This window comes from Carcharodon carcharias, chromosome 9, assembly GCF_017639515.1.
Source record: "Carcharodon carcharias isolate sCarCar2 chromosome 9, sCarCar2.pri, whole genome shotgun sequence".
Classification (NCBI taxonomy): domain Eukaryota; kingdom Metazoa; phylum Chordata; class Chondrichthyes; order Lamniformes; family Lamnidae; genus Carcharodon; species Carcharodon carcharias.
In genome coordinates, this window is record NC_054475.1 from 23,028,687 (window position 1) to 23,046,501 (window position 17,815).

The window sequence follows — 17,815 nt, forward strand, 5'->3', positions numbered from 1 at the left end:
AAGAATTTTCCCGTCGGCGAGCGGGGGCACTCGGAGATGCGGAATGATGTTGGGCGGAAAATGTTGCCCCGATTTTACTTTTCCTGGTTTTGTTATTGTAATTTAATTGCTTTCCTGATGAAGTTCAGCCACTCCAACTCTTAAGTGACTTAAGCCTATTTTTGTTCGTACAAGACTTAACCAATTTAGGCAAGAACAGGACTCTTTGGATAGTAAAGTTTATTAGAAGGAATACTTAGTAACCTTGGGACAATGGCTTTTGCAACTTCAGCTGGTTGCACAGTCCATTGAACTGTTAAGATTCACCTTCAAGACGCTGCCTTGGAACTGATCACACTTGTGGAGATTAGCGTGTGGCTCTTGTCTAGTAGTCTTCAGTACTAGGCTAGCAATGAAACCTTACAGAACCACTACTTTTATCCCTTTTCATGATGATCACACATTGCCAGAGTCAGGTTATTGTTGCCTTATGATTGGTCCTAACTGTTGTTAGGTAAATTTACTTCTTATTACACTTATTCTAGTTGAAAACAGCACTTTAGTTCAAAAGGGCAGCAATGTCTCATCCATGGACGATGATAGCTTCTTTACCAATCTTAATCTGATTGTGAGTAATTATTTACTCATAAGCCAGATACTGCCAAGGCATGATTAGAAATGGCTGTAGAAGCCACATGTTACATTTAAAATGGCTTCCTTGACCTTGTTCCTTAATGAATACAGTATAAAAATGATTTTAAAAATAAATCTGACCACTCAACCCCATCTACAGATTCCTCATCAATGTACTTGTTATTAAAATGTTACTGTGCCATAACCACCAAGTTCCCAGTCATAGGCAGTATGATCTTATTCTTGACATTTCAACCTCTAAAACTGAGAAGGATGAGTGGAAACGTCATAAATAATTAAAAAGAAAAAATGTTGGAAATACTCAGCAAGTAAAGCACATGTGTGGAGAGAAAAATAATAACCTTTCAGGTTGATGACCTTCCATCAGAAGTCCCCCTCTAAATATTGCATACCTTTTTGACTTGTATATATTAATGTTTTTCATTGCTAGGAGAAATTCCCAGAACCTTCTTGCTAATGTTATTGTGGGATCACTGTTTCTCCAAGGACTGCAATAGTTCGAGAATATCCAGCTACAACCACCTCGAGCAATAAGTTTCCTTGCCAGTGTTGCCCACGTCCTGAGAACAAAGTGGAGGGAAAAGAAAACTCTTCCCCTCTCCTCCACTCGCCCCCACCCCACGCCCCCCCCGCCCCCCCCCCCGCCCCCCCACACACACTCACACTCACACTCACTCACACACACACACACACACTCACACACACACACACACACACACACTCACACTCACACTCACACTCACACTCACACTCACACTCACACTCACACTCACACTCACACTCACACTCACACTCACACTCACACTCACACTACCACCACCTTCCCAGAGCCCTAATGCTGTTACCAGATAATGTTAGGCCCTTGCTGTGTGTTGGGTTGGGTAAATCTCTTTTCCCAGAGACAATTGGACCTCTGGAATTGGCTGCAGAATTGCGGTGGATGTTGTTTTGCTGAATTTCTTCAAACAAGAGCATTTCTTGCTGGAGCAGGCATCCTCTCTCTCACAAGGTGATATTTGAAATTCAGGGTCAGTGTGGCGATCTGAACTAATTTTGACCAGAGATGAGCCGGAGGGGAATTTCCCAGATTTCACCCTTTGTTTTTCTGTTTTCCCAGGAGATCACATGGTTTTAGGCGAGTTGGAGAATATATATAATACACAACATATCATAGAAGTCTGGAACAGGCTGGATGGATTTCATTGCCCATCATTGAAATACATGGGAGAGAACTGAGAAAATGGTTCTAAATGGTGTGGCAGTGTATTCGTTCACAAACATACTGTGTTACTGAACTTGACTGACTTTAATCCATCAAGGTGAAGTTTTGATCTGACAGCCTGTTCAGAACATTAATTGATTTTCATTTATTTTCAGCTGTCACATGTAAAGATCTTGAACCTATCAGTAATGGGATAACTCCAGATCCGCCCAGTGGAGATTTCTGGACATTTGGAATGATAGCACGATATTCATGTATTAATGACTACTCATTGATTGGCGCAGACCAACTTGTTTGCAATGTATCTGGAGAGTGGGACAAGAAGCCGCCAATATGCAAAGGTATTCAATTACAGAATCAGAATCTGTTTCAGATGTCCTTTACAACTAGAGTGGGGAAGGTTGTTACTTGGTGTTTTAGTATTGCCATACATTTTGCACTCAACTCTACTGACAGTACTGATTATAATCATGCATGGTTTTATAATACAGGAAATGAGGAAGGGGTGACCTATGCAATGTAAACTCATGGCGCTGCTGTATTTGTTGTTTGTCTCCTGTAAATTTGTTTGTATTTAAGGTCCTGACATACCAAAACTTAAGCCTTAGCTCTTCCAGTTCCTAGCCTGCTTTTGCGGTGTGCATCCTAATATTTAATGCTCTTTTCCTTCCAAAATGTTATAGAATTAGACTTCCCCTTCTTCAAGCGCTGTTCAGCCTAACTGGGCAGAGCTGCATATACGATTATTTCATGAATAGTAGGGTGGGAGGAAGCTTGTGTGGAGCATAAAAATTGGCATCAACCAATTTGGCCAACCGGTCATCATTTGTGCTGTATATTCTACATTATTAATCTTGTGTTTGGGAGTGAGAATGAATAATTTTCCAGAGCAGTGCTAAAGTGTCAATGTAAGGTTGTTTAAATTCCTGACATTGTTTGTCCTTCTAACAACAATCTGCTAGCTATCTAATAAAAGGCAAGAGGTGTAGGAGGAATATGAGGGGGAACTTAATGCAGCAAGTGTTAATAATCTGGAACTCGCTGCCCTTGAGTGATGAAAGTGGAAATAATGGATGGGTACTTGAAGGAAATAAACATACAGGACTATGGGGATGGAGCAGGGGATAGGAACTGACTGGATTGATCCACAGAGCTGGCATGATGGGCCAAATGGTCGCCTCGTGCACTATAAATAACTCATGGCTCTTAATGTTTGATGTGTACTTCTGTAATGTGACGCGACTGTGTCTTATTCCCATTCAACAGAATAAACTTTTTAACCACATGACATGTAGCATCAGTTAGGAGCATTGTTGATACAATCCTAAAATGTGTTACCAAATGAAGGCCATTTTTTATATGAATATTTTTTATTTCACATCAGGGTGGTGATTACTAGCACTAGTAAGCTGAAACATAATGCAATTAAGATATCTAACTGGAGTTCCTCAGTTTGCCACCAAGTTGGCAAAGACCTTAGAGCAAATCAGAACCCATGTCAGCAATCCCACAAGAAAATAGGGTGGTATCTCTGGTTCTAGTATAGGTAGAGGCCAAGCAGTGCTCCCATTCCACAGTTCAGAGATCAGGAAAAGAGGGGGGAGGTCTTTTTTTTTTAAAAAAAATCATAAACATAGAAAGTAGGAGCAGGATTAGGCCATTCGGCCCTTTGAGCCTGCTCTGCCATTCAATATGATCATGGCTGATCCTCTTATCTCAATGCCTTCCCACTTTCGCCTCTTCAAAGGGGTATGAAGAGAAGGTACACTCTGATCCTGCAACGACCACAAAGACTCGGGCTTCCTTTTAACCATTTTCATTCAAGCATATGCAAGGGAGTCGCAATCATTCCTAAGAATGAAGACCCAGCTCCCTGATTGATTACATTTCACCACTTTTGTACTTTTTCTTATAATACATTTGAATCCATCCAATCGGTAACCAACACGCTGGTTCCATTATCTCTATCCTATTGGGTATGTAAACAAGTGGTTTTGCTAACCAGTTATTCTAAAGGATGTATAAATAATTATATTATCCAATCAAAATTAAAACACATACAGAGACCTTAGTTCTTACAACTCAGGACTGTTTTTCATCAAAGCCCCCTCTTTTTGTCCATTGTTCATCTTCCCATATCAAAGCTAAAACCATCTGTCCCTTATCTGAGAGAGGAGTACACTTAACCTAATTTATGTCATACTTTTGACTCCAGTCTGACTCTCAAGGCTGTGCAATGTTCATCTGGTAATCTTCAACTCTTAATATGTTTAGCAGTCATGTCTGCATGGAGATTTTAGAGGTTTTTCAGTAAATTCTTACTGTATTCTCTTTTAGCATTTTTAATTTTCCCCTAATATCCAAAAATGATCAATTTCTTTCTTGAATATATTCAGTGACCTGGCTCCCCCAGCCTTCTGTGGCAGAGAATTCTGCAGGTTAACCACCCTCTGAATGAAGAAATCTTTCCTCATCTCACTCCTAAATGCCCCATATTCTGAGACTGTGGCCCCAACCAGGAGAAACATCCTCTCTGCATCCAATCTGCCTGCACCTAGTCTGTCTAGCCCTGTTAGAATTTTATACGTTTCAATCAGATCCCCTCTCATTCTTCTAAACTCTAGTGCACACAGGCCCAGTCGAACCAATCTCTCCTCATATGACAGTCCTGCCATCCTCTCTATCAGCCTAGTGCACTCCCTTTATGGCAAGGATATCTTTTCTCAGGTAGGGAGACCAAAATTGCGCACAGTACTCCAGGTGTGGTCTCACCAAAGCCTTGTATAACTGCAGTAAGACATCCCTACTTCTGAACTCAAATCCTCTTGCAATTAAGGCCAATATACCATTTGCCCTCCTAATTGCTTGTTGCACCTGCCTATTTACTTACATGTACTGGTGTACAAGGACACCCAAATCCCTTTGTACATCCACATTTCCCAATCCAGCACCATTTAAATAATATTCTGCCATTCTGTTTTTCACACCAAAGCGTATAACTTCACATTTATCCACATTGTGCTGCATCTGCCATGTGTTTGCCCACGCACACAACTTGTCTAAATCGCCTTGAAGCCTCCTTGCATCCTCCTCACAACCCACAATGTTGCCCAGTTTTGTCATCAGCAAACTTGGAAATATTGCATTTGGTTCCCTCATCCAAGTCATTTACATATATCGTGAATAGCTGGGGCCCAAGCACTGATCCCTGTGGTACACCACTAGTCACTGTCTGCCACCCTGAAAAAGACCCGTTTATTCCCACTCTCTGTTCCAGTCTGTTAACTAACACTCAATCCATGTGGAGTTTAACAGAGCTCCTGCTCCTATTATGTTGCCTTGGGATTTTTGGGCTTTGACTTGGGGGAAAGCAAAGGTGCTAGCCAATTTCCTTTACAGTTGTTAATTTTGTGCATCTTGAGTTGATATTTTGCGTTTTACTTCCATTTCTGTCCCTAAACAGCTGCTGATCTAATCCTATAAAATTTGTTTTGCAATGTCATTTAGTGAAGAGGGAGTTTTGTTGGGAAATTTAATTGCGTTTTCTCTGATTAGTAGTTTTTACCTAATGACTTGGTTTGAATCTTAATTTTGAGTACCGCAATTTCTGCCAAGCTTGATCAAGTAATACTTGATCTTTGCTTTTCCCACTTATGCTTATTCCTAGGCATAGAATTGAATGTCAGACTGATATTCAGTCTGATAATTTAGCGACAGTGGAGGAGTAACGAAGTGGTGGCGAGGTAGAGCTGGGTTTCATCTGCGTGCATGTGAAAACTGATGCTGTGTTTTTCTTCTTGGATGATGTCATTGAGGGGCAGCATATAGATGAGAAATTGGAAGGGGCCAAGAATATATTCTTGAAGACACCAGGGGTATCGATGTACAAGTTGGAAGGAAAGCTATTGCAAATGGTACTCTGGCTATGATTAGATAAGAATAGAGCCAGGTGAGTGCCGTCGTCTCACCCAGCTGAATGATGTGAAGGTTAAAGAATGAGAGAAACTTAAATTCGGCAGTTTGGATAAAGGATGTTAAGGGGCATGTCACTTGGAGGTATATGAGAAGTATTACATGGTATAGATAAGGTCAATTCAGATTATTGTCTCAAGCTTGTAGGGCAAGAGATCTTAAATTATAGTTAGTGTAAGTAATTACTAATCTTAAAAAAAAAGACTGATAAATGTTTGGAGTAATCTGCTGGGTAAAGTTTCCAGAGTTGAGCATTAGAGTGGTTAAAATACTAGATCTGTTATTTGGCATTTTATTGAATTTAGAAATTTTTTAGTATATTGCACTGCCCATCATTCTAAAGGAGGTTCTGGTTGTCATTAGTTCATGTAAAGACAGCACAATTGAGTATAAGCTATCTAATGCATTGTTCTTTTCAGATGTTAAATGTAAGCGTTCTAAAATCTCTGCAACCCTGGAAATCGTGTCAGGATTTGGACCCATTTACAAATACCGGCAGCAGATCACCTTCCGCTGTATTAAAGGTTATGAAATGGTTGGCAGTAGTACCATTGAATGCAGTGAAAATAACACATTTGTACCATCACCACCTATTTGCAGACCACGTGAGTAACCATCTCTTAAACTTCAGGATAGAATTTATTCTGAATTGAATTCTCTAAAGTCTGTTAAAATGATGGGCTGGATTCTTTGGAGGGTGGGAGGCAGTTTACTGATGAACTGTTTCAACGTTCACTGTCACTACACTTCTGAGACTGATCATAACTTCAGGATTTTGGACATGTTCAGGATAGTGTGAAAATCCTGAAGTTGTGGTCTTTCACTCCGGGTTCTGCCACAGCCTGCACTGTGGATCCTCCTAGACTTGGCAATCACTGAAATCAGTGAGAATTTCAACTTTCCTTCCTCTGCATTGTTGTTTCAAACACGATTAAAATGTTACATCTTGTTCAGTCAGGTTTTTAACAGCGATGTGATCGATAAAGTTTGAACAACAGGACTCTCCCTGGAAAAAATAATTTTATAATCTTGGGGTGCTTTTAAATAATAGATTTTCATGCTAAATTTTTTGGTGGTTGTTTGAAGTTTATTCAGCCTGTTTTTAGCTTTTATTTTTGTCCCATGTGTATCATGCAATCTTTAAATTACATCGTTTTTTTAAAAAAAAAAAAATTGTTTTATTCCTGATTGTATGGGGGGGTGGTGGGTCTGTGAAAATGCTTTAATGTGGTTGGCTGCTTGGATAGTTTGATGACATCACTCCGCTCCAACACCACAGTCAGTTGCAGTACTGACAGAAGTGAAATTATTATCAGAAAGATCATTTGATCCTGCAGCAAACCTTACTTCGTGGTCAGCGGCGAGTTCGCTTGCTTCGTCACTATCTGCAAAATCTGGCTCGATATATTTAGATGTGGATATTTCCCAAGATCCTTGCTCCTCTTTGCTTCTTTTACAAAAAAAAAAATCAGAAGTTGAAGTTTTGTAACAGAAATAGTGGTCATTTTTAAAATGAGGTTTATAATTTTTATTTGTAACAGTGGTTTACATAGCTTACACATACAAACTGGCGGAAAGCTCAACTTATTTGTTACTCAGCTTTGCTGCCCTCCTTATGTGAGTTCATGATAGTTAGCAAACAGATAAAAATTGTGCTGGTTTTAAAGACTGAGAAAACATCCTTTAGAATTTTGTACTGTGTAAAATATACCAAATCACCTTTAAATTTGATAAAGATAAAAGATGATCCAAAACATTCAACATGTGAATTAAAAGGTTATTGTGTTGGTGGTAGAGCTTGTGGCTTGGAATTTCTGCTTAATTGTAATGCTGCTTACAAATGAAGCCAAATGACCTGAAAATTGAAGCTACTATAAACACATTGCAACAAAAACATTGGGCTGCAATTGCAATTGTCAGTTTATAAAAGTGTCCAACAGCCCTAAACACCTGTACCTACAAATGGTAGTTTATTTTTGTCATGGAACATATAATTAACATTTCAATTCACTAACTCGCATCCTGGTTAATCAACACATTGAATTTCAAATTCCTAGCCTTGGTTTTTAAATGCTTACATGGCATTGCCCTTTCCTATCTCCGCAGTCTCCTCTAGATCCGCAACACTCTGATATCTGTGCTCCTCCAATTCTGGCCTCTTCAGCATCCCCAATTTTAATAATTCCACCATTGATGGATGTGCCTTTAGCCGCTGATTTGCTAAGCTATGGAATTCCCCATCTAAAACTTCTCGGCCTCTCTTTCGTCCTCTTAAGCCACTCCTTAAAAGATTTTTGTTATTTTCCCTAATGCTATTTTGTGGCTTATATCAAATTTTGTTTAATACTCGTGAAGTGCCTTTGGACATTTTACATTGATACTATATAAATGCAAGTCTCTGGTGGTGGTATCTGTAGTACAGGCCTCACGGGACATGACCTTCAGCAGAAGAGCAGATGTGAATACATTTCAGCATAATCTGCCTCCAAAGGAAGGATGCTGATACGACAGCATGATAACTATAAAAATGAGAGTTTAGGAATTAGGAATTTTGAAGTCTTCTCCTGAAGACAGTGCAAGATTACTGCTACACTGCATTTTACTAATGAAGGAAGAAAGAAGCAAGTGACAGAGCCTTTGATTTAGCTATGTCAGGACAATAGTTATAACTCCTATGCTGATACAAAGTTAATTCTCTGGGAGTTATACATTTTCATGATGGGAAGATTTTGAAGGATAATTAGTTGGGCATTTTTATGCATAAAATATTTGATCAGGCTTTTTAGCAAGTCTTCTGAAAACTGATTCAGGCCAGCTGTCACCAAAATAAATCTTACTGTTGCGTCCTATTAGAAGTGGATACTGGCACCTGTAAGTCCACCAATGGAGGTTATCTGAGAGAACACAGAAGAAATGCTTAGTGGTGTAGTGCTGAACTACTTACTTAACTACAAGAATTTTTGCTAACAGTTGGCCACCTGACTACAGTAACAATAAATAAACTTAACGGCATACTCCAGAATGTCCTTTCCTTTATGCACACCACATTCTTTGAGAAGCACTGTTTTTTGATAACACTGCTTAACAGTTGGATGATTTTCTTTTTCTGTCCAATGTATAGGAACTGCGGCTACTACAGCTGGTAAGTATATTACATTGTATTAATAGTGTACGTAAACTGTTTCCTTTTACATGTTTTAGCATTGTTATGGTAACACTTTCCACATGATTAATTTTACTTTTTCTTCCTGGCCCCCTGTACAGTACCTGCTGCTACAACAGTACCTGCTACTACAACAGCTGGTGAGTGCATTGGATTAACCTAATAGGGTACTCTCAATGGCCACAAAATTGCATAGAAACACGCAGTTTGGTCCAACCAAACTGTTAGTTTTTATTTTTAATATGAGCAGTTGCTCTAGTCCTGTTCCCACATTGCTTAATGCCACCTTTATAATCTATTCTTAGTAACTGAAGCAAAGACCACGTCTAACTCCAGGAATATGGTGCATGGCCACACAACTTCATATATATTAAAGAAAAATTCTCCTTTATAACTTGTTTTTCTTCAATTTAACCTTCTATCTATGTTTACTCATTTTAGATCACCCAACCACGTGAAACAGTTTGTTTCTGTGCGTCCTTGGTCTCCAACTTCTCAGCCCCCAAAATGCCCACTTCTATGTCTTTTTCCTAAATTCACAAATAGGACTGCCATGGTAGACCCATGGTTTCAACTTGTAACTGCCCCAATGAATTGGTTTCTTCCAATCACGGCTCTATTTTGTGGCCTCCTGGCTAGTCTATTCCCAACTAAACCGATGGCTTTTCCAATGCTCTCCATCACTTTCAGTTTTTAATTTCCTGGCCCTAACCATCCCCCGTTCACCATGGACATCCAGTCTCTCATATACCTCCATCCCTGACGAGCACTTTTGTCTTCCTGTTCCCTCAGGCAAAGACTCCCTACACTGGTTGATGGCGTTCTCGACTGTGTTCCCCTTGTCCTCACCTTCCACCACAACAGCTACAATATTCAATGGGGGAAGGTGGTGACATAGTGGTAATCCAGACACCGAGGGGCCTGGGTTTGAACCCGTCATGGCAGATGTTGGAATTTGAATTCAATAAAAATCTGGAATTAAAAGTTTAATGATGGCCATAAACCCATTGTTGATTGTTGTAAAAACCCACCTGGCTTATTAAAGTCCTTTAGGGAAGGAAATCTGCTGTCCTTACCTGGTCTGGCCTACATGTGACTCCAGACCCACAGCAATGTGGTTGACTCTTAATTGCCCTGGTTTAGAGGACACTTTAATGACGGGCAATAAATGCTGGCCTAGCCAGCGATGCTCACATCCCATGAACAAATAATTTAAATCCTCTGCCATTTATGTCACCTCCAGCAAGATGCCACCACCAGTTTTACTGTACATCTTTCCCTCCCCTTTCAGCGTTCTGGATGGGCTGTCCCCTCTGTGACGCACTGCTTTGCTCCTCAGTCATCACCCCAACACCTTTTCCCCTTCCCATAGCACCTTTCCATGCAACATCAGGAGGTGCAACACCTGTCCTTTTACCTGCTCTCTTCTCACCACCTAGAGCTCCAACCGCTGCTTCCAGGTGTAATAGCAATTTGTGTGTGAACCTTCCAGTCTAGTCGACTGTATTCACTGCTCGCTTCTCTACACTGGGGAGACCAAAAGCAGGTTGACTGTTTTGCAGAACATCTCTCCTTTCAGTCCACAAGCGTGACCCTGATTTTCTGGTTGCTTGTCATTTTAATTCTCCACCTTGCCTTCAGCTGATCTCTCAGTCCTTAGTGTTCAGTGAAGGTCAATGTAAGCTTGAAGATTAGGCACTTTGCAGCCTTCTGGACTCAACATTGAGTTCAACAATTTCAGACTGTAATCCGTTCCCCCTATTTGTTACCTTTTCCTGTGCAGGTTTTGGTTTCACTGTAGTTTTTTCCTTGTTTTTGTTCATCATTCTGCCATTTGCACCTCCTCTAGATGCAATGTTTCTTGCCCTATTACAGCTCACTTTGGATGTTTAATCTCTTCTGTCTCCCAGATGATCACAGTCCTTTCACCTTTTTTAGTCATTCATGGGATGTGGGCGTCACTGGCCAGGTCAGCATTTATTGCCCATCCCTAATTGCCCTTGTTCAGAGGGCATTGCTGTGGGTTTGGAGTCACATGTAAGCCAGATGGCAGATTTCCTTCCAGAAACCAGATTTTTACAGACAATGATTTCATGGTCATCAGACTTTCAAATTTCACCATCTGCCGTAGTGGGATTCGAACCCAGGTCTCCAGAGTATTACCCTGGATCTCTGGGATACCAGTCTAGTGACAATTCCACTGTGCTACTGCTTTCCCACCCCTTTTTACTTAATTAAAACCTACTACGTTTCCAACTCTTCCCATTTCTGATGAAAGGTCATGAACTTGAAATGTGAACATATTTATGCATACAATACTTGATCAGGCTGTATTACAATTGTTCTTAAAACTGTTTCAGGCATGTTTTAGACATGGAAACTAGCACCTGTAAGTCCATCCATGGAGGTTATTTAGAGAACACGAGAGATGTTAAGTAGTGTATTGCTAAACTATCTTTTTTGATCACTTGAGTATGGTAACAGTAAATAAACTTAATAGCTTACTCCAGAATGCCCTTTGCTTTATGCACACCACATTCTTTAAGAAGCATTGCTTAACATTAAGAACATTGTTATAGTAATGCTGTCCACATGATTAATTTTACTTTTTCTTCCTGGCCCACTGTACAGTACCTGCTACAACAGTAGCTACTACCGTACCTGCTTCTACAATAGCTGGTGAGTGCATTGGATTAACCTAAGAGGGTACTCTCAACGGCCACAAAATTGCATAGAAACAGGCAGTTTGGTCATATGAGCACAAGTCTTACACCTATGTGCTTGCCCTGTTCCCATTTTGCTTTTTTATCTTTGCTTCGCTTACTAACTGAGAGTGCATTGGATAGCCATACTACTTTGTGTATGTATTTATATAAAAAAAAAGTTTCTGCCACTCTCGTGTCTCTTGAAATTTAACCTTGTATCTTTGTCCATTCATTTTAGATCACCCAAACATATGAAACAGTATGGTTTGTTTCTATTGTTCCATGGCCTCCAATCTCAGTCCCCCAAACTCAAACAGTCCACTTCTATCTGCTTTCCAAGATCTATAAATAACACTGATTTAGTAGACCTTATTTCAGCCTGTAATTGCTCTGCTGACTTGGTTTCTTCCTATCTCGACTCTCCCTTTTGTCCAGCCTCTTCCCACCTATGTGCCCTCCATTTCAATAGTTTCCAATGACCTGATCCTAGTTGTCGTCTCTTCAGCATGGAAATTCAATCTCTCTACACTTCCATCCCTTACCAGGATGGCCTGACGTCTCTCTGCTCCTTCCTTGAAAGGAGGCCCAACAAACCTCTATCCCCTGCCACCCTCCTCCATCTGGTTGAACTTATTCTCACATTGACTAATTTCTCCTTAATATTGTTTGCTACAGTACCCACACTCCAGGTCAGGCCTTGCCAAAGCCCTGCACTATTGTAGCAAGATTTTTTTTTACTAAAATCCTCTTGCAGTAAATGTCAACATGCCATTTAATGCCTTAATTGTTTGCTGTACCTGCTTGCCAACTTTGTTCCTCGTAAGACTACGCCTACATCCATCTAAGCATCAACATTTACAATATTCTGCTTCTGTATTCTTACTACTGAAGTGAATAACCTCACACTTGCCCCATATTATACTCCAATTGCCACTGTGTTTGCCAACTCAAATAACCTGTCCAAGTCTCTTTGCAGCCACTTTGGATCCTTCTCACCGCTTACATTCCCATCTAGCTTTGTATCGTCAGCAAGTCATCTAAGTCATTTTAAAAAATCATTTCATGGAATGAGTGTCACTGGCAAGGCCAGCATTTGTTGGTCATCCCTGATTGCCTTTAAGAAGGTGGCATTGATCCACTTTCTTAAATCACTGCAGTCCATCTAGTGTAGATACATCCACAGTGATTAGACTTCCAAGGCAGGCTGATGTGTAGTTTGAGGCTGTATATAATCCAAGGGTGGTGACAATCTGTTGACACAGGTGTTCTGTTGCTGACGGTATGCTCAGTTTATTTCAAAAGAGCAAATTTCTTCAGGAATAAAATAATTGATACATTAGGAGACTTGAAGAAGGAAAAGAATCGACAAATCTCTACCTATTGTTTTCTCCAATCTGACTCTTGTCTTGCTTATGCTGTATCACCCACCATTTTTGAATATAGTGTCGTGACATTTATAGACCTTTGACTCATGGCCAACCTCCTGCAATCTCTCCATTTTACACCAGTAGCACTGTATTCCTTTCAATTGCTTATTTCAACATATCTGTAAATCTAAAGATCTGTAAATGTAAAGAAGGCTGAACACATTTGAATGTTGCTACACTGCCGTAGTTTGCGAAAATGCACTTTCTAACCGCATTAGCAGCCATGCAGTGCTGCCCATTGCTCATACACCAACTCACGAAAACTGCCAACCAGTAACTAAATAAAACCAAGTTCTTCAGTTAACATCCCCTATATCACTAGATTGCCAAAGAAAATTTTGACAACAATTGGACCACTATCCTTCTGAAGACCTCCCCCCTTTCACAGCACTTCCCAGAGCAGTCTGCAAGTCTAAGTGTATTGTCATTTAGAGATCCACTCCCCTACTGGTGTGCTGCATCACCATCTCTCCCTCTCCCCAGCCCCCTGCCCCTTCCCAACACCCACACACACTCTGTCGCTGAGAAAAGTCTCATATCTCTAAAGCACCTTTAACAACCTCAGAATAAGCTGTGTCCCTTTGAAAACTATGAAATACTTTTGAACTCTAATTACTACTGTAGCATAGGCAAAATAATTGCTCTTGAAGAACAATGTTGGTTGGAGAGATCTGACTTGGCCACTAAAGCAGCACTTGGAGTGGAAGATGATGATCCAGCTCTTTGAAGCCCATCTAGGTGGGAAATCTGCCATCTCCACTGATAATGAACACCAGTAAATCATTAATCAGCATGAATTATTGCATTTAGGACATTAGTGATCTAGGATCATAACGTATTTATTTGTCTTGCTGAGTAATGACTGACTGACTGGATTTGTACATGGGGACAAAATTAGCACCTGTAGAATTCAGTGAAGGCTGAGAGCTTAGAGTAGCAACCCCTTCCAACTTAGAGTGGACAGTTGTTTGTTGCATGCTGGATGAATAAAAGCTTATCCACTAACAGGGATACTTGTGATTGAAGAATTTATCTGTTTAATATTATATACCTTAAGTAACTGGGAATGTTTTTATGGTTAACTTAAAATGTTCCTATTTCTTTTAATCCTTTTGCAGAAGGTGAACCTGAAAATCAAACAGGAAAAATTGTTGGTAAGTGGGCAAACTAATGCACAGTTATGTTGTATTTGCAAACTTCATCAATGCACTTTTTTAAAAAAAATACATACTGATAGTTGAAAACTTGAGTCATATATTTTAAATGGAAATTGAAGATGAAAGTGGAATTGCAAATGTTGAAACTAGCAATATTCTGAAGTGAGTAACTCACTCCTGACTCTCCCAAGAATGTCCACCATCCACAAAGCACAAGTGTGATGGAATATTCTTGTCTGTTTGAGTACAGCTCCAACAAAACTCTAAACACAACAACATCCAAGACAGAACATCCTGCTTGATTGGCACCTCATCCAACACCGGTGCATAGTGGCAGCAGTGTTTACCATATAGAAGATGCACTGCTCCAACTCACCAAACCTCCTTTGTCAGCACCTTCCAAACCCGAGACCTCTACCACAAATGGGAACACCACCGTCTGCAAGTTCCCCTTCAAGTCATACGCTCTCTTGACTTGGAGCTATATTGCCAATTTTCACTGTCACTGATTCAAAACCGTGGGGCCCCCTTCCTAAAAGCATTGTGAGTGTACCTACACCAGATGGACTACTGTGGTTCAAGAAGACAGCTCACCACCACCACCTCGAGGGAAATTGGGTTATGGACAAGAAATACTAGCCTTATCAGCAATGCTCACATCCAATGTAAGAACAAAAAAAAAAAACCAGAGTGCACAGATTTAAGGTGATTGACTAAAGAATGGTAGACAAGATGAGGAAATTTCTGTGTGCACAGTTATAATCTAGAAATGCACTGCCTGAAAGTGTGGAGGAAGCAGATTAAATAATAACTTTCAAAGTGGAGTTGGATGAATATAAATATTGGCAGGATGGACGATAGGGAAAGGGCAGGAATTGTTTTTAATTGAATAACTCTGTCAAAGAGCCAGAACAGTCAGTGTTGCCAGATGCATTTCTTTGTTATATCAATCTATGATAAAGGAATGGATGGCAACTTAATCCAAGCTGACTTAATTTTGGTAGTACCTGTTCATCATTAATACATAGAATAATCTAAGGAAGTGGAAGTAGTGCACATTTTTCTCATTTGCCTTTATTGCATTTTAGGTTGTGCTTCACTAGAAATAAACCATAATCATTTAAGAGAATTCAGGATTATTGCATTTAGAAGTTGAGCTGCTTCAGATTCTAAAAGATATTGCAAATTGATGATATGTCAGTCACTATATAAGCCCCAGGGTTTTGAATCAGTGACAGTGGTGGTTCCTGAATAATTTGCATTTATCTGTACTGGATTGCTTTTCTTGTTTCAAGCATTGTTTATCTTTTGTATTTTTAAGGAATTATTCTCGGTGTTGTTCTCCTTGCTGCTGTTGTCCTTGTAATCTATTGCTGTAAGAAGAAAAAAGAAGGGTAAGACAATTTCACATTCTTCATTGAATTACTTTTGGGGCTGATAGATCATGAACACACTACACCCTGTCTACCTTTGGCCTTTCTCCACATACTTCGTTCTTGATATATTTACATTTTCTGTTATCTACTTGACTTACTGAAAAACTTTCAAAATGCATCTGCTTTGCATTGCGAAAACATTCGCGTACATAACTGGTTTTATATGTTGATGGTCAGCCATAGAGTGCTGATTGTTGTAATTTTTCAGTGAAAATATTTCTCTCAATTCTATTGAAAAATGTAAATGAAGTGAAATCTCAGAATATCTACCCTTGCATCCTATCTTCATCCCTGATTGATCAGTGCCTCACAGCATAGGAAAGCCCTAGATTACACCCTCTTGATCTTGTCACAACAAAAAAAAACAATCAGTTGAGAGTTTCTACTAATAATAGTTCAAATCATTAATTTTTTTGCGTTACAACAATAGGTACACTTCACTGGCTATAAAGTGCTTTGGGGTATACTGGGTTGTGGAAAGCACCATATAAGTGCAAGCTTTTATTTTGTCTATTTGTCTGTTCCATAATCATCATTCTTGTATTTATCCGAGGCTTCTGATGTATCAAATTTAAATGTAAAAGGAAGGTGCTTAAAAAGACCTTAACTGTGGTCTCAAAGATGGTCTATATAAAGCTATAAAACTGTCTACTTGTTTGTCTGTCTATCTTTACCTCACTTGAAAAGGCATAGGAAAGGGACCATTTGTGGCATAATACATTTTACATGTAGCTGTTTCATTTATGGACATCCAAGTGTATTTCTTGCAAGTGAACTTGAATGTTGGTGCTTGACACTACAATTAAGTACCAAATTCTTTGTCTGTGGATTTTGTGCTTCTAATTTGATTTTAAAATATTAACATGTACATGAAACTATTGTTTTTCTATCCTATTATTACTGAATTGTCTTTTGTGCTTGTCACATGTTACCTTTCCAGACAATATACCACCTCTGAGAAAGTTGCCATGAACCCTCAATCTGAACAAGTCCAAGTGAAGCCCAATTTAGCTGATCATTAATTGAAACTTTAAAAAAAATCAAAAGGTATATCATTTTATAAATCTTACGAGTTATTTTATCTCTCCAGTACTGTTTTGATACAGTGTTTAAGTATTTATATCTGGGCATGTTCAGAGGTTATTGGCCTGGCTGGTATTGCATAGGTTGGAGCTAGCATGTGAATTCCTGAAATAGGCCTGTACCATGAAAACTCAATGTCATTTGTAGGAAAGATGTTAGAACCTTTGCTGAACAAATAAGAATTTTTGCTAAAAGATGGAAATAACACTTCATCTGGAGAGGGAGAATATAAACCTAAGTCAACATGGATTTTTAATAAGGTTATAGCTTAGTAAATTATTTGAAGAAGTAATAGTAAACAACATATACATGGACTTTTAAAAGCTTTTTGACATGGCAGCACGTAAGATCAGAGTGTGTGTTGTCATGGTCCAAATATCAGATTTAATTGAAAAACAAAACACAGGGCAGGAGATAAGGGAGGTTTCTTGGACTTATTTCACTTCATAATTTTGAAAACTTGTTTCTCTCAAAATCTCATTGGGCGGAAGGCGGGGGCGGAAGGGGAAGGGGGGGTGGGTGGTGGTGAGGGAAAGGGCGTTGTAGGTCAGGAACACAACCACTACACTATCAGTAAAGTCATCATAAGGCTGTCATATAATGATGGAATTGGTGACATGAGAATAGTTTTTGATGGCTCTACTGTTCACTTGGATGAAATTGCAGTTCATCCATATCTCAGTATCATTAATCAGTCGACAGCACGCAGGAAGTAAGGAGTCGAGAGGTAGTGGTGCAAAGTGTCAACAGCACACATGGAAGCTATAGTGTGTGAATGATATTGCCAAGTGACCGAATGTATATGAGGAAGGAGGATACAAGGATAGATTGGGGCTCTGGAGGTAGGGGTGGGTAAAGTAGCTGTGCTGAAGATGCTGTAGCTATGCTTGAGCAGTCAGGAATCTAGTGGTAAGATGCAGCTGAGTCAAAAACTGAAAAGGGCTTAAGAGATAAAGCAGTACAGTCACAGAGGATGTAATTTGTAACTTTGGATTGCAGAGCTTCAAACCAGTTTCA

The 17,815-nt window shown here is 39.7% G+C and overlaps 1 protein-coding gene across 4 annotated transcripts in view; it reads left to right on the forward strand.

The window, feature by feature from the left end:
- The window catches only part of LOC121282356 (C4b-binding protein alpha chain-like), a 45,793-nt gene that overhangs the window by 20,766 nt on the left and 7,212 nt on the right, over positions 1 to 17,815 (forward strand). Inside the window, exons 5-12 of one of the 4 annotated variants that reach the window (XM_041196058.1) lie at positions 2,011 to 2,196; positions 6,247 to 6,432; positions 8,949 to 8,969; positions 9,092 to 9,130; positions 11,622 to 11,669; positions 14,241 to 14,276; positions 15,601 to 15,673; positions 16,656 to 16,762. In XM_041196058.1, the coding sequence (XP_041051992.1) occupies positions 2,011 to 2,196; positions 6,247 to 6,432; positions 8,949 to 8,969; positions 9,092 to 9,130; positions 11,622 to 11,669; positions 14,241 to 14,276; positions 15,601 to 15,673; positions 16,656 to 16,737 (671 nt within the window). In that variant the 3' untranslated portion in view covers positions 16,738 to 16,762. The remainder of the gene's footprint in view (positions 1 to 2,010; positions 2,197 to 6,246; positions 6,433 to 8,948; positions 8,970 to 9,091; positions 9,131 to 11,621; positions 11,670 to 14,240; positions 14,277 to 15,600; positions 15,674 to 16,655; positions 16,763 to 17,815) is intronic. The other 3 variants (XM_041196060.1, XM_041196059.1, XM_041196061.1) reach the window with 3 other exon arrangements.